The sequence below is a fragment of the Caretta caretta genome, chromosome 3 (assembly GCF_965140235.1).
Source record: "Caretta caretta isolate rCarCar2 chromosome 3, rCarCar1.hap1, whole genome shotgun sequence".
Taxonomy (NCBI): domain Eukaryota; kingdom Metazoa; phylum Chordata; order Testudines; family Cheloniidae; genus Caretta; species Caretta caretta.
In genome coordinates, this window is record NC_134208.1 from 4,573,741 (window position 1) to 4,597,481 (window position 23,741).

Below are 23,741 nucleotides of genomic sequence, written 5' to 3' on the forward strand. Positions count from 1 at the left end.
CAGCCCGTTGGCACAAGCCCGGGGGGGGCTTGGAACCAGGGTGGAGCAGCAGCCCCCCCATCAGCTCCCCGCTCCCTTAAGTTCCCTGTGCGGCAGCCGCCCAGCAGGGTATCAATTGCATGCAGCTCAGCTCTCCCTCCCACCCTGCCATGTGCTGCTCCTGCCCTCTGCCTCAGAGCTGCTCCCAGGAGCCTCCTGCTTGCTGGGGGGGGGGAGGGGGGTTAATATCAGGGTGCCCCCCTCCCCCGCTTACCCTATCTCCACAACTACTCATACGCGAGCCCTCCCTCATGTTCCTCCCCCAGCTATAATCCCATGTTTTGAGTCCACACAACACTGTGAACAGAGGACCCCCAACAGCAACACGCTTTAACAGCTGTTATGATTTTAATTCTAACATATATACACGTTGCGATAGTTACCACCATCATTTTGAATGTACTATTATCCACATCACGAGTTACTTAGTTAAGCGTTCCGAGTCAGCTTACGGGCTTTTCAAACGCCAACACTCTTTATTTGCAAAGTTAATCCTCTAAAAGAGCGGAGCCATGCGTGTAGCCCAGTCCAATTTAGGACTATCCTCATCTACAGGTGTGCAGCCTAACACCACACCCCCAGCATGCATTGCTCCACCTCACTCAGAATGGTCAGGCTGTTATGCAGGCCAAGACTCGTCTCCAGAGGCGGCAGCTCCATATTAAAACGAGGGCAGCTACGCTTTACTACATTTACAAGATAGGTGGAGCTCTCTGGCTCCAGGCGGATTTTCAATCTGCCCATCAGCTGGGCCAAATACAGGCACCCCTTGTTTATAGGGATCCCCTGGTTTTGATGAACACACACATCCCATCAACAAGAATCGCTCAGCAAGAGGGGAGCAGAGTCCTCAGGCCAGCAATTCTGATTTCAGGCTTGAATTTATACCAGGGAGACATTACAGTAATGGAAACATTTTTTAAATAAGTCTATTGCCAATTCACTAAGGCAGCACAACACTCCTGTAGCTCACATTAAGAGCCCCTCCCTCAAAATAAATATATCAAGATCCTTGTAGATCCAGAACGTATGCTCCACCCCCCCCTTCTCTCTCTCACACACACACACACACACACACACACAGTTAAGATACTGTTTTTAGGAGATACATGGCACAGATCTGGTCAGATATTGCCAGTGAAGGTGCAAACAGGGCCTGAAACTGAAGTCAGAATTTGGTTTTTTGGCATCTTATTGAGAGTGAAAAATTAAGACAGAGTCCATCTCACGATTCAGAAAAGAGAGAGTGCCCAATTCACATGAAGTCATCTGAATCATTGCCATCCTGTGGAGAAAGAAAGAAGGGAATTATTGAGATACCTTTTTAAAATGGAAGTTTAACACTGGCGAGATAAGTTGAAAGCCACTGGACTACACTTTCTTCATTTGCTGACCCTAAAAAATTTCAAATGGAGGTGCAGACACCTTTAGAAATCTTAGGCAGTCTGCAGACGCTCAGACAAAGCTGCTGGTGTAGTCAGCTGTCTCTCCCATTGTTTAAGGAAGTGGCGGAGTTTTTTCTGGTTTCCATACATAGGCCACAAAATCAGCCTCAGCTTACTCAACAGGCTCATGGTCAAAGTTCTGAAACTAACAAATCCCAAAGCTAGGTCCTTTGGATGTTGCTGCTAACATTTCACATGTTGAATACTAGTATTCTCCTATTCATTCAAGAAGTATGCCCCACTGAGAGATTTCCCCTCTAACTCAAAGCCTGGGACCCAACCAGCCAACTGTACAACTACAGATGAAATATAAAATCTGCAACGCTTGCTAGCCATCCAGTAAATGAGCGCCACACGTTCCTAGTACAGCAGGTCATCCATCCATGTGTAACCCTGGGAGGCAGGGGCTGGTGATTAAGCTCGGATAACCCTTGACCTGGTTACTTCAGTAACCTTTACCTATATCATGCGCCTCGTGCCATGAAGTGGAGCTCAGTCTCTTGCCAGCACTCCTGTGTATCAGCCCTTTGTGACCTTAACTTGATCTGACTCCAGCATAAAGGCACCAGTCTGACAACACATGTAGCTTAGACACAGAGAGGGCTGATGACCCCATACATGGGCATTTCCTTTACATTTCCTCATATGGCATGTCACTAACCAGACACAGCTTGCACATGCATAGCAGGAGGAGCCGCTGCTTAAACCGCATAGTTCTTTTTACTCTATCACGGTCATCTGTGATCTGGAAACCAGCCAGAAGAGTCACCCCTCCCCCCCAAGAAAACAAAAAACACCCCATGAAAACCATAAACCTATCTCAAGCAGCTGCTGAGCCTCTGGGGATGTGATGGGTGAACAGATTTTAAATTAAAATTTGTGAGAGGCACTCTGAGCTCCTCGTTTGCCTGGAGATATCACCAATGCAACAGAACGTGAGGGTACTTGCTTTCAGAGAAAGGATACCAGGCACAAAGCAAAGGGATGCAAGAGCCCTAGTACGCACAAGGGAAACGATGCCTTCCTCACTCAGTTTAGCTCCTTATGTAACCCAGCTCCCATTCATCTCTCAGCACTCATTTTCCTTATGTTTGCCCGTGGTCATCTCAGTCCTTGTCTCACTGCTCTGACTCCCAGCTCTGTCTCATAGCATGCGGCTCCTAACACAAGATGCTTCCTTCTCTCCTCCTTTAAATCCACCTCTTCAAGTAATCTCAGCTGCCTCTCTATAGTCTCCTGGCCCTTCCTCTCCTGGTCTATTGTCCCATGTCTTGGCTTCAGTTGGCCTTTAGATTGCCTACTCCTCAGGGACAAGTGAGACACCCTTGGTTTAAGGACTATGTACACCTTTAGTCATAGAGTAATACAAAGATATGTGATTCCACCAGCCCCAAGACAAACCAGACATTGGACTAAACAGGCAAAAGGACAAACAGAATTTCACTTAAAATTCTTACTCTCCTTTTGGTAGCTGTCCCACCATAGCACAGTCATCCTTCCCACACAAAACGTCTCATCCCTACTGACAAGAGGCTCTGTACGCAACCAAAGGGAATTCAGAGCAGCAGACTGGAGAGAAAAAGGAGCGGATGCATCCTTGTCCCGTTTAACATCTCTGGAGGACATTGCAGGAAGGAGACTCCCTTTCCCTGTAATCATGCACTTCCCCTCTCCTTGGATTTTGTTCTGTAACTCCAAAGGTAAGAGGGGGATAACGCGTGGAACAATTCACCACATGCAGCTACTGGGCTGAAACTTGCTTTCGCATCTGTATCCTCATACCCTACTCTGATTCTTATTCAGGCTCTGGAAGCAAGGTCTTCACAGGTGCCAGCCTGAACATACCTGGTTGGAAGACATGTTCTCAGACTTCATTAGTGAAGAGTAGCTCCTGTAAGGGAAGAGAAATTATGTAGCAAGATGCATTTTTAAATGTACATTATGAAACAGGGCAGAGTGCTGACAAGATTAGCCCTCCTATTCTTCAGAGGGAATTCAAACACATCAGATCTCAACATTAGCTTGTCTTCCGAAGAACATACTCCGTCCCTAACTGAAGCATCAGTGTACCGTGGGGAGCAAAGATACCTTGGCACAAAAAAAAACTCTTAAGTCAGAGATAGAAGAGGTCACCATAGTCCATCAACTAGGAGCCAGTGCATGGGTTTTCTACAACATTCATTCTTCACAGCTTTGTCCAGATACACTACCAGCGAGACAACTAATAAGGGGTTATAAAATCCTTTGCTTGAGGATTACTATAAAAGTGGCTTGTGGATGGCTAAAGCAGCTCATAGGTGAGAGAGATGGTGTGAGCTGTAATCCAATGTCCCCACCAGCACTCCTCTTGCCTTCAGAAATTGAACTGGGACTCAGATGCCTCTGTGTTGGGGCTGTAAGTTATTGCTCCTTTGAATTACTGAGTGCACCAACAGGAGCTGTAGGATCTAGGCTCCCCGAATTCCAGCCTCATGACCATCTAAATTACTTCTTTATTGTAACATTTTATATGTACAAAGCAGTCATAGGGTCAGACACACTCATGTGCGTCCAGGTTTGTTTGGTAGTCGGGGGTTAACAGATCTACCTTATCTACTCTTTTCTCAAGGACCAACATGGTCACAAATGTTTTCTGCCTGTCTGCTGTCAGATTGGAAGATCAACACATGCAGCTGTTCATCACTGTGCATTTACAAGCGTACATAACGCCTTTCATGTACACTAGGATTAATTTGTGTTTTTAAAATCACTATTTGTGAAGTGCTTTGAAGCTTGACAAGCACTACACAGGCTTTGATTTTCACTAGAGCAATTCAGTGCTTTATAGGTATAGCAGGCAATTCTACCCATTTCACAGAGTTCAGTGACTTGTCCAAGTTCATACAGCAAGTTGGTGGCACAGGTGGGAAAAGAACCCAGGAGTCCTGACTCCCAGCTCTGCGAACTATTCCTCACTCCAGTTTCTAGTAAGTGAATTGGGTGAATACATCTAATTCTCAAGACAAAGGCAAAGAAAGGGTTGCCAGGTACAGCAAATACTATTTCTTAAGACTGTACCAGTCTAAGACAGAACAGAGTACGACTGATTCAGCAGGAACCACGACATGCCCTGATCAAAGTCTTGCTCCCACCACTGATAGGAAATACTCACAGTTAGAGTTAGTCACAGCCATTACTCACCTGAGATCTTCCATTTCTTTCTTTTTCTTCATTTCCTCCTTCTCTTTCCGTTTCATCTCTTGGATCTGGGCTTTTTTCTCATTCCTCTCCTCTCTGTCCCGGGCTTCCTTCTCAGCAGCTAGGTCAGGGAACCGCTCCACTTTGGTCTTCTCTAGCCTGTTCAGTATCTCATTCACCTTCTTCTCCACTGTCACTGTTCTCACCTTTGGGATGGAAAGAACTATAATCCTTACGAAAAAACGCTTCCACCTTGCATTTCACTGAGAAAGACTTTCCACACAGTGAGGTAAATTACAAGAAAAGGAGCATTTTCTCCTCTACATTTGGCTCCTGAATCTCATTTAAACGGATGGAAAGTCATGGCCATCTGGTGCTGTTCAGTGGCCTGTGTGAAAAGAGCTGGGAACTCAGTACAATCTCCGATGGGCCCAAGAACACAAACCACCATCACAACTATCACTAATGGGTTTTCTTGGCTGAAGTCTCAGCAGAGGGGCCCAGGATTGACTGAATCATGCAGAATGGTCATCCACCCAATCCTGAAGTGAGTTTCAGTGGACATGGGCTGAGCATGCTGGCAAGGGAAGCTCATGCTGCTGAGTGTGTTGTGCCCATTCTGTGGACCACTGTCTTCAACCCAGGGTACCTCAGTACCGATGTGTGTTTTAACAAGCACTTTACACTTCTACAGAACCTACCACCCAAGGATCTCAAACTAGTTTACAGTCAAAAGTCTTAACACACCCAGAAAGGTACAATCCCAATTCTCAAGACTGGAAAATCAAGCACCAACAGCCTGAGTCAAAATCTGTTGAAGTCCATGCGAGTCCATTGACTTCAAAGGGCTTTGGATCAGGGCCCCAAGAGATTAAATGGCTTCCCCAAAGTCACAGAGGAAATCTGTGGAAGGGTGAGAGGCGGACTCAGATCCAAGACCCGGGCCTTTACCGCTAGACGATCTTTCCTTCTCTCCCCTGACAACCTAGCTCTTTTACACACATCGTTCTAGTGCTCTGAAGTCAGTCTTTACGATTTCCTGGCAGGATGCTCACCTGAGTGCTAAGAGAGAACTCTTCTCTGAATGCAAGTCTGACAGTCAGCAATTTTGAAAGTGACAACTAGATTCATGCTTTAAGTCTGGAAGTTTCTTCAACATTGAAAATTATGAAAAAACCCAGATTTTACAGGAAAGAGGATCTGATGAAGCCTGATTTTCAAGACTTCCCACTTCCAGAAGATAGGGGTCACCTATTACAAATGTTACCAGTCAGAAGCAAACCAGCTGCGATTATGGTGTTACCAGGCCAGAGGGGCTTCAATCTTACTGCAGACGATAATCCAAGCGTAGGTGGAAATTCAAGCAGAAAGTGTATCTGACACTTGGTTGTATACTGGCAATATTTTATACTGACCATAACGAATTACTCAGCTCTGTATCCCTGTTGTAACTTGTGCCTTCCATTTGTTGTAGTGGTTTTACTTTACTACAGGGGTTCTCAAACTTCATTACACCACAACTCCTTTCGGACAACAAAAATTACTACCTGACCCCAGGATGGGGGACCAAAGCCTGAGCCCATCCTAGCCCCACTGCTCCAGGTGGCTAAAGTCAAAGCCCAATGGCTTCAGCTCCAGGCAGGGGGCCTCTACCCTGAGCCCTGCTGCCCAGGACTGAAGCCCTCGAGCTTCGGGTGGTGGGGCTCAGGCTTTGGCGCCGGGCCCCAGCAAGTCAAAGCCAGCCCTGACAACCCCATTAAAATGGGGTCCCGACCCACAGTTTGAGAACCGCTGCTTTACTATATTCCGATACCCAAGTGGAAACTTAGTTTAGCCCACCAAAAAACAGCTGGGATTTTTCCCATGCCCCTGGACCACAGTAGTTTCCCCTGATTTAGAGCCCCTGCGTGAGACTCAGTATGCTCACTCTCAATATGGCAGTATGATGGAGAAGGAAGGTACTGCAGTCAGCTGGTGGGTTTCTTTGCAGCTGCATAGCAACCACTTACATCCTTTTGTCTGTGAAACCCTATCTGTCCCACATCCATGTCAGCCGTTTTCTTCAGGTTGGTCCACGGCGTATACACCACGTTGATGTTGTTCATTTTGCAGCCTACAGAGCAGTAAGGGGAGAAAGGAGAGTTCTTGTATCAACGGCTCAGAAGTGGGAAATATTTCTATTCTCCGTCCCTACCCCAAACCTTCTGACGAGCAGTCTCCACAATCAGCCAGAGTCATGCTGTGTTACATAGCTTCTAGTCAGTAACATTTGTAAGGATCTGTCCTCTTCCTCCTATCTGAAGTAACAGCATTGCAATGGAACAGAAGGACTTTGCTATATCGCGTTCTGTGGCAGCAAGGACCAAAAAAAAGTGTTAACTAACTCCAGATGGAGTCTGGCTTTGCCAGAAGGCTGCCTGCTACAAAGAGGGCCTCAAGTGGGTATTAGAGGGAAAATTGCAAGACCCCTTTTGGCTTAGAGGCACCATCAGGAATCAGGAGATTAAAGTTTCAGTATGAAAATATCAGCAGCAGCACCAGCTGTTGCAAGTGACATCTGTTTCCCATGAAAACAACAATCTATGAAGTGTACTTAAACTTCACATTATTCTGACGTCAAAAACAAGAAATTTCAGGAATTTGGGATGGAATAGACACCCCCACAGACACACTCCCCCCGCCCCCGTACACAGTCCCTTAACCTCCATAGGAGACTTGCCAATTTCAATAGTAAATGTTACCTTGAATGCTATTGGCCTTCACTAGATGGGCGCAGTCTATCAAAACTTCTTTGGGAATATCATCCACTGTTTGCCCCTAAAACAGACCAATGAAACATGAGTGGTTTACTGTGCCGTTTGAGGGAGCAATATGGGACTTATGAACACAGAATAAACACCACACCAACAGTGCACTTGGACCATGCTATGCAAACAGAGGTATGAGCCCCTGCATTACACACACAGCTTATAATACTTTACACTTCTATAGCACCTACCAGCCAAGGATTTCAAACCACTTTACAAACAGTTTTGCCTCTATACCCCTCAGAGGTATTAGCCCCATTTTACTGAAAGGGGAATGAGGTAGAGATAGGACTAATCATTCTAGGTCTCACAAATCCATGGCAGAGCCAGGAGCTGTGTTCCCTCAAAGCTGCACAGTCACCCAGGAGTGAATCAGGTACCGTGCACATCCGGGGGTGTGTGTTCAGGCGCCCTCCCCCTGCTGCTCTGCAGTCATGTTGATCCTGCCCTCTGCCTTGGAGCCCCTGGCGAGCTGCTCCTGGGACCCTCCTGCTTGCTGTGCAGAGCACGGCAAAGGCAGGAGAGAGAAGGGGGTACTGATGCACACGCACGCACACACACATCTCCCAACACGTACTTGTGTTACTGTTGTTACTTCTTGGTACTTCCTGCAATGCACATATATTCTTGGTAATTTTATTCTTTCAAAGTGCTGTTATTTGTGGTTTTATTTCTCTTTTATGCTTAAATTTAATTCTTTGAGCAGTGAGTTCTAAAATGCTTAACCTGTCCTGACTGGAGTAATTATCCCTATGGTAACTTTTTAAAAATATATATTATAGTGAGGTTTTTTGTTTCTACTGGTGGCGCACATCACCTCGATATTAGTGCACATAACAAAATTCATTCTGCACATGGATGGAAAAAATTAGAGGGAACATTGATCAGGCACTGTACTCAGATGAGGAGACTTCCAGCTTTGTCCTATATTTTGGTTGCACCGTTTCCCCTGCCCTTCCTAGGTTGCATACTAACAGATGCCCAAGTTCTGCTACACACCTGCGCCCTTGCAGACCGCCATTAACATCAGAGGCTCCATGTTGTGAGCAGGTGGGTCTATGCATTCAGAGTTCATAGTGGAATGGGAGCCTCAGATTGTAAGATCTTCAGGGCAGGTATCGTGACTTCCTATATGTGTGAATAATGCCTAGCATATTATGCGCATCATCAGAACACAAATCCCCCACATTTAGGTGTATAATCTCAATAAATATTGGAGGCAACAAACCCTCCTAAACCAGGGAGAACTAGACTTAACATTCCTGAAAGTTCGAGGGTTCAAAAATAAGCAGAGAAAGCCAACTCCTGAAAAAATATTTTCTGGAAATGAGAGGATACAAACTCAATTTTTAAGCAATCCTTTGCAGGTCACTGTTATATCAGTACATATTTGTTTAACTGCACCAGGATTCTGTGATTACCTTGTGTAATCGGAGGTACACATGTGCAGAGGAGAGCTTATCCACATGAAACCTACAGAATAAAAAGGCACATTTAGCAGAGGGTCTCTTGCTATGAAATAAATGCTACAATACAGCTTGCCATAACAGACTAGGAGTCCCACAGGTAAAAGCATTAAAATAAATTCTGAACATGCATATTTGACAGCATGCAACGGAATTGTTACACCTTATCAGGTGTTTCAATCTTTGAGCAAATATTCAACCATCTGTAAGAGGAGGAAATTGAAAAGCTAAATATTTTCTTTGAAACATAATATACTTAGACATTAACAGAAAGATCTTATGAATAAGATATTGCGATTTGCTCCCTCTAGTGATTCCTAGGGAAATGACATAGATGTCTACCCTTTCTAAAAAAAGAAAAGGAGTACTTGTGGCACCGTGGAGACTAACAAATTTATTAGAGCATAAGCTTTCGTGAGCTACAGCTCACTTCATCGGATGCATAGAATGGCTTTCTAACTAACTAATGATATGAGAGAAACAAATTAGTATATCACTATAGCAAAGCATGTTATTAAAAGTGACGGTTACTCTAACAAGACCCAAGGATCTCCCATCATAGGGTATGTCTATATTGCAATAAAACACTCACAGGTGGCCCATGTCAGCTGACTTGGGCTCATGGAACTTGGGTGCCCGGGTTATAAAATTTCAGTGTAGATGTCCGGGCTCAGGCAGGAGCCTAGGCTCTGGAGCCCGGTGATGCTACACTGCAATTTTATAACCCTGCAGTCCAAGCCCCACAAGCCCAAGACAGCTGATACAGGCCAACCGCAGGTGTTTTACGGCAGGGTATACATACTCCCAGAGTCTTACATTCTCAATTTGCAGAGCTGGTGCAAGAAAAGCAGAGGCAGGGCACACTTCTTACTCACTAGCTCCACCAATATGCCTCAGTCCACCCCCAAAAAGACCATCTCTAGGAATGAGAAGGGAGGACAGTCTATGTGGCCCACTCAATTGTTAGCCTCTCAACTGAAATGGCGAACAAGGAAGCAAGTATCAATTAAGATGATGGGGTTTGTATGTGGAAGCCTGTCTACTGAAACAACTGGCCCATTCCATTTATCATCTAACAGCTTTACAAGGCCCCAAGCAAATTTGGCCACTGCCAACATAGAAAATTTGGCAAGGATTAACACAAACAGCAATCGATAGTATATTTGCAGCTAACAGTGAGTTGTCCTAACTGCCCTCTCTGATTATTTCCTTTTCCATGTAGGGGGACCAAAACTACGTCAACATGCGTGGTAGAGAGCAGTGCCCACAGCCACCCCTGTGCATGCGACCAGTTAGGTCTGCTTAGGTTACGCACAGCTTTTGCCTCTCATGATTCTGAGAGTCATTCAAGCTCAACTCATGGAGCCAGAACAAAGGTAAGAGCTGAGACAAGACGACAGGGAATATTTCACTCTGCCAGGCAGCGTGTGTATACAGTAGACATGATGGTGACATTGTGTATATACATGTACAAGAAGAAATCAGACAAAGGGATTGGGTTGGAGACCCAGCATGCTCCTGCAGAGAGGATACTGATCTGGGGGTCAGGAGACCTCGGTTCTATTCCCTTCACTGTTGCTGATCTGCCATGTGACCTGGGACATGTTATTTCACCTCTGTGCCCGTCTCCCCTATCACTAAGGCCCTACTAAAGTCTTGGCCATAAAAAACACATCACGAACCATGAAATCTGGTCTCTGCCCACAAAATCTGGTATTTTATGTGCTTGTATACTACATTATATAGATTTCATGGGGGAAACCAGCGTTTCTCAAATTGGGGGTCCTGACCCAAAAGGGAGTTGTAGGGGGGTTGCAAGGTTATTTTAGGCAGGTCATGGTATTGCCACCCTTACTTCAGAGCTGGGCAGCCGGAGAGCAGCAGCTGTTCGCTGGGCCCCCAGCTTTGAAGGCAACGCCCCTCCAGCAGCAGCGCCGAAGTAAGAATAGCAGAACTGCAACCTCCCCTACAATAACCTTGTGACACCCGCCCCCCCCCCACACACACAATTCCTTGTTGAGTCAGGACCTCTACAATTACAACACTGTGACATTTCAGATTTAAATAGCTGAAATCATGAAATTTACAATTTTTTAAATCCTATGACTGTGAAATTGACCAAAATGGACCTATTCCTGAATAGTTCCATGTGTGGGCACACCTATTCCATGTGCACACAAGCCATGTGGATAGCTCAGTGGTTTGAGCTTTGGCCTGCTAAACCCAGGGTTGTGAGTTCAATCCTTGAGGGGGCCATTTAGGGATATGGGGCAAAAATTGGGGATTGGTCCTGCTTTGAGCAGGGGGTTGGACTAGATGACCTCCTGAGGTCCCTTCCAACTCTATGATTCTATGACAAATGCTTTGGGGGGCAGGGACCAGCTCTTACTATGTGTGTGAGAAAGTACCTAACACAGCGTGTCCCCAGCCTCAGTTGGGACCTCTAGGTGCTACTCTATAACAGCCCTCTGTGATTGTGTTTAAACTAGTTAATATTCTGAATAGCACCTATAGTAGCCAGAAGAGCCTCCCACTGAAGTTCACTATGAAGGGCATTTCATTTCACAAGCATAAAGGACTTACATGGCTCTTTTCAGTACCTACCAAATATCTTCAGGCCAGCCATATTTTATCAGGTCTTCATCTGCAGGCATTAAAAAAAGAAAACTGAGCAAAGAAGGATACCTCCCCCAGCAGCCAGCCAAACGGCCCATTGGGAGACTGGCAATGAGGGGAAATGATTGCTTGAGTTAGGGTCCTGAACTCATTTTGACACACCACTAGTTACTTTTTAAAAGCTAAAGGGCCTTAATATCAAGAGTGTTTGCACTACAATATGGCACCTGGAGAGTGAGTGTGATGGATCCCCAAATAAGGCCTGAAACACACAGTGCTCTCGGGCACAAAGGTGCGAAGGCCAAAACTCTGAACAGTTCTAAGTTCTCCCCCTTTTCCTCCACTCCAGTCTCAGGGATTTTTTTTATTGGGAGACACTGATCTTTGCATAACTATCCTATGTAGGAGATTTTCAAGAGAGCAATTCCCAAGATAAAAGCACCAACTCTCTTCAATTGAAGTGCTAATTTTGGTTTTGCCTTAAGTACTGAATGGCAAGCAGTGACATGAAATAAAGCAGGACTGTACCCTGGTTTGTTGGAAGAGGACACAGCAACAGAAAACATAATTTGAAGAACACTAACTCAAGATGGGAAAAAACTGACCAATTATGCAGGGAACAATTAAACTAAACAAATAAAGTGCTGTCAAACCATACTAGGCTTCTACCATTGTTTCCTTGACCATTTTATAGCCTGACAAAAAGTCCAGAGTGCCCACTGACTTCAGATCAAGCCCACACACAGCTTCCCCTCTCACCAGTCCCAGACAATGGTATAAAGTAATGCTATAGACTGCATAAGAAGTTACTATATAGTATGATTTGCAAAGCAGCTATCATGAAAAATCTGCCTTCTATCAACGCAGTAAAATCAAACAGAAAAATTAAAAAACAAGGTTAAAAAGGCAAAAAAAGCAAACCCCAACGTATCAAGCCTTGCCAAGTATTTTCATGTACTTACTTTCATATTTATCTTTTCCCATGTAAATTGTGTAAACGGAGGGAACAACTGAGGGATAGAAAGAGGACACATCAAAAGGCGTTTCAGACAAAACTGTGCACAGAGGTACTGACAAATACACCATCTATGTCAGTGGCTCTCAAACTTTTTTTTTTTACTGGTGACCCCTTTCACACAGCAAGCCTCTGAGTGTGACCCCCCCTTATAAATTAAAAACATTTTTTATATATTTAACACCATTATAAATGCTGGAGGCAAAGCAGAGTTTGGGGTGGAGGTTGACAGCTCATGACCCCCCCCCCATGTAATAACCTCGTGACCCCCTGAAGGGTCCTGACCCCTGGTTTGAGAACCCCTGATCTATATCTCCGAACATCTAATCCATCCCATTCCCTTCCCGGGGCCAGAGCAAGATTGAGTCACTTTAAAAAGTCATAGAGAACAAAGAACTAAGTTTCCACCAATTCCCTTGGAAGACTAGTCAGCAGTATGACAGTCCTCGGGGCAAGACACTTCATGAGGTTCGGGCTCACTATAGCTTTATATAAAAAAAAGTAGGGTGCAATCCTATCATCTCAGCATAGGACTGGGAGTCAGAAATTCACAGCTCTGATGCTGACTCCCTTTGTGGCCTTGGACAAGTCACCTAAGTTCTTGAAAAAAGAAAAGGAGTACTAGTGGCACCTTAGAGACTAACCAATTTATTTATCTCTAGGGTGCCACTAGTACCCCTTTTCTTTTTGCGAATACAGACTAACACGGCTGCTACTCTGAAACCTAAGTTCTTGAAGCATCCTACCTAATTCCTCTCTCTCCTTGGGTGTCCACACCCACCACTCTGCCTAGACATCTGTATCATGCCATTCTGGGAAAAACTGGGCAGCTCTCCCATAACTCCCTCAGCAAGGGACAGCGCACTTGACGACAAGGCAGGGGAACAAGAGGGGCAATATACTTTGGGATATCCAACTGTAGAGAAAATTGGGAGGAAGGACCACTGCCTAACCATGTTATACAGTCAGTTAGGTGGTCCCTTACATATGGCAACACAGAGTTACAACCTTAGTAGCAAAAATAAAGTTATATGCTAGCCTAGGTCACTGGCCACGGTGACACATGGTTAGTTTCCATGATTACTGAGTAAAAACCATACTGTGTGTGAACATAAACAGTACTTCGAGCCAGCCAAATTATCAATTGCTTACAAACTCAGAAATTACAGTAAACAGGGACTAACATCTAGCTTATATTGATAAAAATAAAAACATATCTAGGTCTCAGTGTAAATATAACACTGAGTCCAGATTTTTACTGGATAGCTACAAATAAGATACAGGAAGTAGAGAAATCTGCTGAACCATCAAGACTGAGGAGTTTCACGCAACATTGACCTGGCCTCTGAAAAACAGAAGATGGAAGTCAGCACGGTGAGAAGTTACATGGAGGAAGCAGTGTAGAGAAAAGTCTCCTTTAGAAACACGGGGTCTGATCCCAAGCCAGTTGGAGGAACTCCACGGAAAGAAAGGCTACTTACCTATATGGCACATTCAATGGTGGTAATATCAACCATATCTCACATACTATGAATCAGCCCCTTTGGGGGACTTTTAGTGACCTGGGATGGTTTTGTGAAAATGAAATCAATCCTGACACAAAGCTACAGGAATGGATTAGATGACCAGCAGCAGAACCTTTCAACTCGTATGATCTGATGCACTTGGGTTTCAATGGACAATGTTTTAAATAACTCCCAGGAGGTTATTGTTCTCTCTCTAATTCTGGCCATTTAAGACTTTAGTGTATGACATCACAAGAATCCCCTAGATCACAGGTTTTCAAACTGTGAGTTGTGGCCTCCTGAGGAGACACAACAAGGTTATCAGGGGGCCAGAGGACTTGATGTGAAGTAGAACATTCCTGCATCCTTTCCACTTTCCAAGGAGCAGGAGTCAGGGAAGACGAAGACAGAGCCTCTCCACAGGTAGAAGCAGTGACAGTGGCTAGCACACAACAGGGTAGGTCGGCAAGACACTGGAGAAGGAGTTCGGGAGGGCCCGGCGGGGGATTGGGGGGCCCGAGTCAGGGCTGTGGGTCGGAGGGGGGATGGGGCTGCAGGGTTGAAAAGGCCTGAGGGGGACAGAAGGGGGTCGGGGGGGGGCCCCGAGGGACACAGGAGAAGGGGGTCGGGGGGGGGCCCCGAGGGACACAGGAGAAGGGGGTCGGGGGGGGGCCCGAGGCGGGGGGATGGGGGGACCGGAGGAACACAGGTGAAGGGGGTCGGGGGGGGCCGAGGCGGGGGGATGGGGGGGCCAGAGAGACACAGGTGAAGGGGGTCGGGGGGCCCGAGGCGGGGGATAGGGGGCCGGAGGGACACAGAAGAAGGGGGTCGGGGGGGCCCGAGGGACACAGAAGAAGGGGGTCGGGGGGGAACCGAGGCGGGGGGATGGGGGGGGCCGGAGGGACACAGGAGAAGGGGTTCAGGGGGGGCCGAGGCGGGGGGATGTGGGTCCGGCGGGGGATAGGGGGGCCGGAGGGACACAGAAGAAGGGGGTAGGGGGGCCCGAGGCGGGGGGATGGGGGGGGCCGGAGGGACACAGGTGAAGGGGGTCAGGGGGGAACCGAGGTGGGGGGATGGGGGGGCCGGAGGGACACAGGAGAAGGAGGTCGGGGGGGCCCGAGGCGGGGGGATGTGGGCCCGGCGGGGGATAGGGGGGCCGGAGGGACACAGAAGAAGGGGGTCGGGGGGCCCGAGGCGGGGGGATAGGGGGGCCGGAGGGACACAGAGGAAGGGGGTCGGGGGGCCCGAGGCAGGGGGATAGGGGGGCCGGAGGGACACAGAGGAAGGGGGTCAGGGGGGAACCGAGGCGGGGGGGTGGGGGGGGCCGGAGGGACACAGAGGAAGGGGGTCAGGGGGGAACCGAGGCGGGGGGATGGGGGGGCCGGAGGGACACAGAGGAAGGGGGTCAGGGGGGAATCGAGGCGGGGGGATAGGGGGGCCGGAGGGACACAGGTGAAGGGGGTCAGGGGGGAACCGAGGCGGGGGGATGGGGGGGGCCCGAGGGACACAGGAGAAGGAGGTCGGGGGGGCCCGAGGGACACAGGAGAAGGAGGTCGGGGGGGGGCCGAGGCGGGGGGATGTGGGTCCGGCGGGGGATAGGGGGGCCGGAGGGACACAGAAGAAGGGGGTCGGGGGGGCCGAGGGACACAGGAGAAGGGGGTCGGGGGGGGCCGAGGCGGGTGGATGGGGGGGGCCGGAGGGACACAGGTGAAGGAGATCGGGGGGGCCCGAGGCGGGGGGATGGGGGCCCGGCGGGGGATGGGGGCCGGAGGGACACAGAAGAAGGGGGTCGGGGGGCCCGAGGCGGGGGGATAGGGGGGCCGGAGGGACACAGGTGAAGGGGGTCGGGGGGCCCGAGGCGGGGGATAGGGGGGCCGGAGGGACACAGGTGAAGGGGGTCAGGGGGGGCCCGAGGCGGGGGATGGGGGGCCGGAGGGACACAGGTGAAGGGGGTCGGGGGGCCCGAGGCGGGGGATAGGGGGGCCGGAGGGACACAGAAGAAGGGGGTCGGGGGGGCCCGAGGCGGGGGGATGTGGGTCCGGCGGGGGATAGGGGGGCCGGAGGGACACAGAGGAAGGGGGTCGGGGGGGGCCCGAGGCGGGGGGATGGGGGGCCGGAGGGACACAGAAGAAGGGGGTCGGGGGGCCCGAGGCGGGGGGATAGGGGGGCCGGAGGGACACAGGTGAAGGGGGTCAGGGGGGAACCGAGGCGGGGGGATGGGGGGGCCGGAGGGACACAGGAGAAGGAGGTCGGGGGGGGGCCGAGGCGGGGAGATGTGGGTCCGGCGGGGGATAGGGGGGCCGGAGGGAAACAGGTGAAGGGGGTCGGGGGGGCCCGAGGCGGGGGATAGGGGGGCCGGGGGGACACAGGTGAAGGGGGTCGGGGGGCCCGAGGCGGGGGGATGGGGGGCCGGAGGGACACAGGTGAAGGGGGTCGGGGGGCCCGAGGCGGGGGATAGGGGGGCCGGAGGGACACAGGTGAAGGGGGTCGGGGGGGCCCGAGGCAGGGGATGGGGGGTCGGAGGGACACAGAGGAAGGGGGTCAGGGGGGGCCCGAGGCGGGGGATAGGGGGGCCGGAGGGACACAGAGGAAGGGGGTCGGGGGGCCCGAGGCGGGGGATGGGGGGCCGGAGGGACACAGAGGAAGGGGGTCGGGGGGCCCGAGGCGGGGGATGGGGGGCCGGAGGGACACAGAGGAAGGGGGTCGGGGGGCCCGAGGCGGGGGATAGGGGGGCCGGAGGGACACAGGTGAAGGGGGTCGGGGGGCCCGAGGCGGGGGATAGGGGGGCCGGAGGGACACAGGTGAAGGGGGTCGGGGGGCCCGAGGCGGGGGATAGGGGGGCCGGAGGGACACAGAGGAAGGGGGTCAGGGGGGGCCCGAGGCGGGGGATGGGGGGCCGGAGGGACACAGAGGAAGGGGGTCGGGGGGCCCGAGGCGGGGGATGGGGGGCCGGAGGGACACAGAGGAAGGGGGTCGGGGGGGCCCGAGGCGGGGGATGGGGGGCCGGAGGGACACAGGTGAAGGGGGTCGGGGGGGGCCCGAGGCGGGGGATAGGGGGGCCGGAGGGACACAGAAGAAGGGGGTCGGGGGGGCCCGAGGCGGGGGGATAGGGGGGCCGGAGGGACACAGAGGAAGGGGGTCGGGGGGGCCCGAGGCGGGGGATGGGGGGCCGGAGGGACACAGAGGAAGGGGGTCAGGGGGGGCCCGAGGCGGGGGGATAGGGGGGCCGGAGGGACACAGAGGAAGGGGGTCAGGGGGCCCGAGGCGGGGGGATAGGGGGGCCGGAGGGACACAGAGGAAGGGGGTCAGGGGGCCCGAGGCGGGGGGATAGGGGGGCCGGAGGGACACAGAGGAAGGGGGTCGGGGGGCCCGAGGCGGGGGATAGGGGGGCCGGAGGGACACAGGTGAAGGGGGTCGGGGGGCCCGAGGCGGGGGATAGGGGGGCCGGAGGGACACAGGTGAAGGGGGTCGGGGGGCCCGAGGCGGGGGATAGGGGGGCCGGAGGGACACAGAGGAAGGGGGTCGGGGGGCCCGAGGCGGGGGATAGGGGGGCCGGAGGGACACAGGTGAAGGGGGTCGGGGGGGCCCGAGGCGGGGGATGGGGGGCCGGAGGGACACAGAGGAAGGGGGTCGGGGGGCCCGAGGCGGGGGATGGGGGGCCGGAGGGACACAGAGGAAGGGGGTCAGGGGGGGCCCGAGGCGGGGGATGGGGGGCCGGAGGGACACAGGTGAAGGGGGTCGGGGGGGGCCCGAGGCGGGGGATAGGGGGGCCGGAGGGACACAGAAGAAGGGGGTCAGGGGGGCCCGAGGCGGGGGGATAGGGGGGCCGGAGGGACACAGAGGAAGGGGGTCGGGGGGGCCCGAGGCGGGGGATGGGGGGCCGGAGGGACACAGAGGAAGGGGGTCAGGGGGGGCCCGAGGCGGGGGATGGGGGGCCGGAGGGACACAGAGGAAGGGGGTCGGGGGGCCCGAGGCGGGGGATGGGGGGCCGGAGGGACACAGAGGAAGGGGGTCGGGGGGGGCCCGAGGCGGGGGATGGGGGGCCGGAGGGACACAGAGGAAGGGGGTCGGGGGGCCCGAGGCGGGGGATGGGGGGCCGGAGGGACACAGAGGAAGGGGGTCGGGGGGGGCCCGAGGCGGGGGATGGGGGGCCGGAGGGACACAGAGGAAGGGGGTCGGGGGGGCCCGAGGCGGGGGGATAGGGGGGCCGGAGGGACACAGAGGAAGGGGGTCGGGGGGGGGGCCCGAGGCGGGGGATGGGGGGCCGGAGGGACACAGAGGAAGGGGGTCGGGGGGGGCCCGAGGCGGGGGATGGGGGGCCGGAGGGACACAGAGGAAGGGGGTCAGGGGGGGCCCGAGGCGGGGGATGGGGGGCCGGAGGGACACAGAGGAAGGGGGTCAGGGGGGGCCCGAGGCGGGGGATGGGGGGCCGGAGGGACACAGAGGAAGGGGGTCGGGGGGCCCGAGGCGGGGGATGGGGGGCCGGAGGGACACAGAGGAAGGGGGTCGGGGGGCCCGAGGCGGGGGGATGGGGGGGGCCGGAGGGACACAGAGGAAGGGGGTCGGGGGGCCCGAGGCGGGGGGATGGGGGGGGCCGGAGGGACACAGAGGAAGGGGGTCGGGGGGGCCCGAGGCGGGGGGATGGGGGGCCGGAGGGACACAGAGGAAGGGGGTCGGGGGGCCCGAGGCGGGGGATGGGGGGCCGGAGGGACACAGAGGAAGGGGGTCGGGGGGGCCCGAGGCGGGGCGATAGGGGGGCCGGAGGGACACAGAGGAAGGGGGTCAGGGGGGGCCCGAGGCGGGGGATGGGGGGGGCCGGAGGGACACAGAGGAAGGGGGTCGGGGGGCCCGAGGCGGGGGATGGGGGGCCGGAGGGACACAGAGGAAGGGGGTCGGGGGGCCCGAGGCGGGGGGATGGGGGGCCGGAGGGACACAGGTGAAGGGGGTCGGGGGGCCCGAGGCGGGGGATAGGGGGGCCGGAGGGACACAGGTGAAGGGGGTCGGGGGGGCCCGAGGCGGGGGATGGGGGGTCGGAGGGACACAGAGGAAGGGGGTCAGGGGGGGCCCGAGGCGGGGGATAGGGGGGCCGGAGGGACACAGAGGAAGGGGGTCGGGGGGCCCGAGGCGGGGGATGGGGGGCCGGAGGGACACAGAGGAAGGGGGTCAGGGGGGGCCCGAGGCGGGGGATGGGGGGCCGGAGGGACACAGAGGAAGGGGGTCGGGGGGCCCGAGGCGGGGGATAGGGGGGCCGGAGGGACACAGAGGAAGGGGGTCGGGGGGCCCGAGGCGGGGGATAGGGGGGCCGGAGGGACACAGAGGAAGGGGGTCGGGGGGCCCGAGGCGGGGGATGGGGGGCCGGAGGGACACAGAGGAAGGGGGTCAGGGGGGGCCCGAGGCGGGGGATGGGGGGCCGGAGGGACACAGAGGAAGGGGGTCGGGGGGCCCGAGGCGGGGGATGGGGGGCCGGAGGGACACAGAGGAAGGGGGTCGGGGGGCCCGAGGCGGGGGATGGGGGGCCGGAGGGACACAGAGGAAGGAGGTCAGGGGGGGCCCGAGGCGGGGGATGGGGGGCCGGAGGGACACAGAGGAAGGGGGTCGGGGGGCCCGAGGCGGGGGATGGGGGGCCGGAGGGACACAGAGGAAGGGGGTCGGGGGGCCCGAGGCGGGGGATGGGGGGCCGGAGGGACACAGAGGAAGGAGGTCAGGGGGGGCCCGAGGCGGGGGATGGGGGGCCGGAGGGACACAGAAGAAGGGGGTCAGGGGGGCCCGAGGCGGGGGATGGGGGGGCCGGAGGGACACAGAGGAAGGGGGTCGGGGGGTCGAGGCGGGGGATGGGGGGCCGGAGGGACACAGAGGAAGGGGGTCGGGGGGGCCCGAGGCGGGGGATGGGGGGCCGGAGGGACACAGAGGAAGGGGGTCGGGGGGCCCGAGGCGGGGGATAGGGGGGCCGGAGGGACACAGGTGAAGGGGGTCGGGGGGCCCGAGGCGGGGGATAGGGGGGCCGGAGGGACACAGAGGAAGGGGGTCAGGGGGGGCCCGAGGCGGGGGATGGGGGGCCGGAGGGACACAGAGGAAGGGGGTCGGGGGGCCCGAGGCGGGGGATGGGGGGCCGGAGGGACACAGAGGAAGGGGGTCGGGGGGCCCGAGGCGGGGGATGGGGGGCCGGAGGGACACAGAGGAAGGGGGTCGGGGGGCCCGAGGCGGGGGATGGGGGGGGCCGGAGGGACACAGAGGAAGGGGGTCGGGGGGCCCGAGGCGGGGGATGGGGGGCCGGAGGGACACAGAGGAAGGGGGTCGGGGGGCCCGAGGCGGGGGATGGGGGGCCGGAGGGACACAGAGGAAGGGGGTCGGGGGGCCCGAGGCGGGGGATGGGGGGCCGGAGGGACACAGAGGAAGGGGGTCGGGGGGCCCGAGGCGGGGGATGGGGGGCCGGAGGGACACAGAGGAAGGGGGTCGGGGGGCCCGAGGCGGGGGATGGGGGGCCGGAGGGACACAGAGGAAGGAGGTCAGGGGGGGCCCGAGGCGGGGGATGGGGGGCCGGAGGGACACAGAGGAAGGGGGTCGGGGGGCCCGAGGCGGGGGATGGGGGGCCGGAGGGACACAGAGGAAGGGGGTCGGGGGGCCCGAGGCGGGGGATGGGGGGCCGGAGGGACACAGAGGAAGGAGGTCAGGGGGGGCCCGAGGCGGGGGATGGGGGGCCGGAGGGACACAGAAGAAGGGGGTCAGGGGGGCCCGAGGCGGGGGATGGGGGGGCCGGAGGGACACAGAGGAAGGGGGTCGGGGGGTCGAGGCGGGGGATGGGGGGCCGGAGGGACACAGAGGAAGGGGGTCGGGGGGGCCCGAGGCGGGGGATGGGGGGCCGGAGGGACACAGAGGAAGGGGGTCGGGGGGCCCGAGGCGGGGGATAGGGGGGCCGGAGGGACACAGGTGAAGGGGGTCGGGGGGCCCGAGGCGGGGGATAGGGGGGCCGGAGGGACACAGAGGAAGGGGGTCAGGGGGGGCCCGAGGCGGGGGATGGGGGGCCGGAGGGACACAGAGGAAGGGGGTCGGGGGGCCCGAGGCGGGGGATGGGGGGCCGGAGGGACACAGAGGAAGGGGGTCGGGGGGCCCGAGGCGGGGGATGGGGGGCCGGAGGGACACAGAGGAAGGGGGTCGGGGGGCCCGAGGCGGGGGATGGGGGGGGCCGGAGGGACACAGAGGAAGGGGGTCGGGGGGCCCGAGGCGGGGGATGGGGGGGCCGGAGGGACACAGAGGAAGGGGGTCGGGGGGTCGAGGCGGGGGATGGGGGGGGCCGGAGGGACACAGAGGAAGGGGGTCGGGGGGCCCGAGGCGGGGGATGGGGGGGGCCGGAGGGACACAGAGGAAGGGGGTCGGGGGGTCGAGGCGGGGGATGGGGGGGGCCGGAGGGACACAGAGGAAGGGGGTCGGGGGGCCCGAGGCGGGGGATGGGGGGCCGGAGGGACACAGAGGAAGGGGGTCGGGGGGCCCGAGGCGGGGGATGGGGGGCCGGAGGGACACAGAGGAAGGGGGTCGGGGGGCCCGAGGCGGGGGATGGGGGGCCGGAGGGACACAGAGGAAGGGGGTCGGGGGGCCCGAGGCGGGGGATGGGGGGGGCCGGAGGGACACAGAGGAAGGGGGTCGGGGGGCCCGAGGCGGGGGATGGGGGGGGCCGGAGGGACACAGAGGAAGGGGGTCGGGGGGCCCGAGGCGGGGGATGGGGGGCCGGAGGGACACAGAGGAAGGGGGTCGGGGGGCCCGAGGCGGGGGATGGGGGGCCGGAGGGACACAGAGGAAGGGGGTCGGGGGGCCCGAGGCGGGGGATGGGGGGGGCCGGAGGGACACAGAGGAAGGGGGTCGGGGGGCCCGAGGCGGGGGATGGGGGGGGCCGGAGGGACACAGAGGAAGGGGGTCGGGGGGCCCGAGGCGGGGGATGGGGGGCCGGAGGGACACAGAGGAAGGGGGTCGGGGGGCCCGAGGCGGGGGATGGGGGGCCGGAGGGACACAGAGGAAGGGGGTCGGGGGGCCCGAGGCGGGGGATGGGGGGGGCCGGAGGGACACAGAGGAAGGGGGTCGGGGGGCCCGAGGCGGGGGATGGGGGGCCGGAGGGACACAGAGGAAGGGGGTCGGGGGGCCCGAGGCGGGGGATGGGGGGCCGGAGGGACACAGAGGAAGGGGGTCGGGGGGCCCGAGGCGGGGGATGGGGGGCCGGAGGGACACAGAGGAAGGGGGTCGGGGGGCCCGAGGCGGGGGATGGGGGGCCGGAGGGACACAGAGGAAGGGGGTCGGGGGGCCCGAGGCGGGGGATGGGGGGCCGGAGGGACACAGAGGAAGGGGGTCGGGGGGCCCGAGGCGGGGGGATAGGGGGGCCGGAGGGACACAGAGGAAGGGGGTCGGGGGGCCCGAGGCGGGGGGATAGGGGGGCCGGAGGGACACAGAGGAAGGGGGTCGGGGGGCCCGAGGCGGGGGATGGGGGGCCGGAGGGACACAGAGGAAGGGGGTCGGGGGGCCCGAGGCGGGGGGATAGGGGGGCCGGAGGGACACAGAGGAAGGGGGTCGGGGGGCCCGAGGCGGGGGATGGGGGGCCGGAGGGACACAGAGGAAGGGGGTCGGGGGGCCCGAGGCGGGGGATGGGGGGCCGGAGGGACACAGAGGAAGGGGGTCGGGGGGCCCGAGGCGGGGGATGGGGGGGGCCGGAGGGACACAGAGGAAGGGGGTCGGGGGGCCCGAGGCGGGGGATGGGGGGGGCCGGAGGGACACAGAGGAAGGGGGTCGGGGGGCCCGAGGCGGGGGATGGGGGGCCGGAGGGACACAGAGGAAGGGGGTCGGGGGGCCCGAGGCGGGGGATGGGGGGCCGGAGGGACACAGAGGAAGGGGGTCGGGGGGCCCGAGGCGGGGGATGGGGGGGGCCGGAGGGACACAGAGGAAGGGGGTCGGGGGGCCCGAGGCGGGGGATGGGGGGCCGGAGGGACACAGAGGAAGGGGGTCGGGGGGCCCGAGGCGGGGGATGGGGGGCCGGAGGGACACAGAGGAAGGGGGTCGGGGGGCCCGAGGCGGGGGATGGGGGGCCGGAGGGACACAGAGGAAGGGGGTCGGGGGGCCCGAGGCGGGGGATGGGGGGCCGGAGGGACACAGAGGAAGGGGGTCGGGGGGCCCGAGGCGGGGGATGGGGGGCCGGAGGGACACAGAGGAAGGGGGTCGGGGGGCCCGAGGCGGGGGATGGGGGGCCGGAGGGACACAGAGGAAGGGGGTCGGGGGGCCCGAGGCGGGGGGATAGGGGGGCCGGAGGGACACAGAGGAAGGGGGTCGGGGGGCCCGAGGCGGGGGGATAGGGGGGCCGGAGGGACACAGAGGAAGGGGGTCGGGGGGCCCGAGGCGGGGGGATAGGGGGGCCGGAGGGACACAGAGGAAGGGGGTCGGGGGGCCCGAGGCGGGGGATGGGGGCCCGAGGCGGGGGATGGGGGCGCTGGGGGGGGAGGGGCTGGCGGCGCCGCGGGCTCACCGCTGGAGGTGAAGTAGAACACCATGGCGGCGGCTGAGTCCCGGCTCCTCGGCCGGCCCGCCCGGGCTGCTCCCGGCTCTCGCGGCCCGCTTCTGGCGCTAGGACGCTCGTCACGCCCCGACTTCCGGCCGGCTTCCGGAACCGCGCACCGGAAACGGAAAGGCTCGCGCAA

General features: G+C 57.9%; 1 protein-coding gene across 1 annotated transcript; it reads right to left on the bottom strand.

Moving 5' to 3' along the window:
- Positions 1-368: 368 nt before the first annotated feature.
- On the bottom strand, positions 369-23,741 carry CCDC25 (coiled-coil domain containing 25). The gene is made up of 9 exons (XM_048846034.2): positions 23,570-23,741; positions 12,513-12,560; positions 11,539-11,578; positions 8,890-8,941; positions 7,403-7,478; positions 6,671-6,774; positions 4,665-4,867; positions 3,330-3,375; positions 369-1,324 (listed from the first exon to the last, which is right to left on the bottom strand). Exons 1-9 carry the CDS (start codon positions 23,592-23,594, stop codon positions 1,295-1,297), a joined length of 624 nt encoding a protein of 207 aa, XP_048701991.1. The 5' UTR covers positions 23,595-23,741; the 3' UTR covers positions 369-1,294.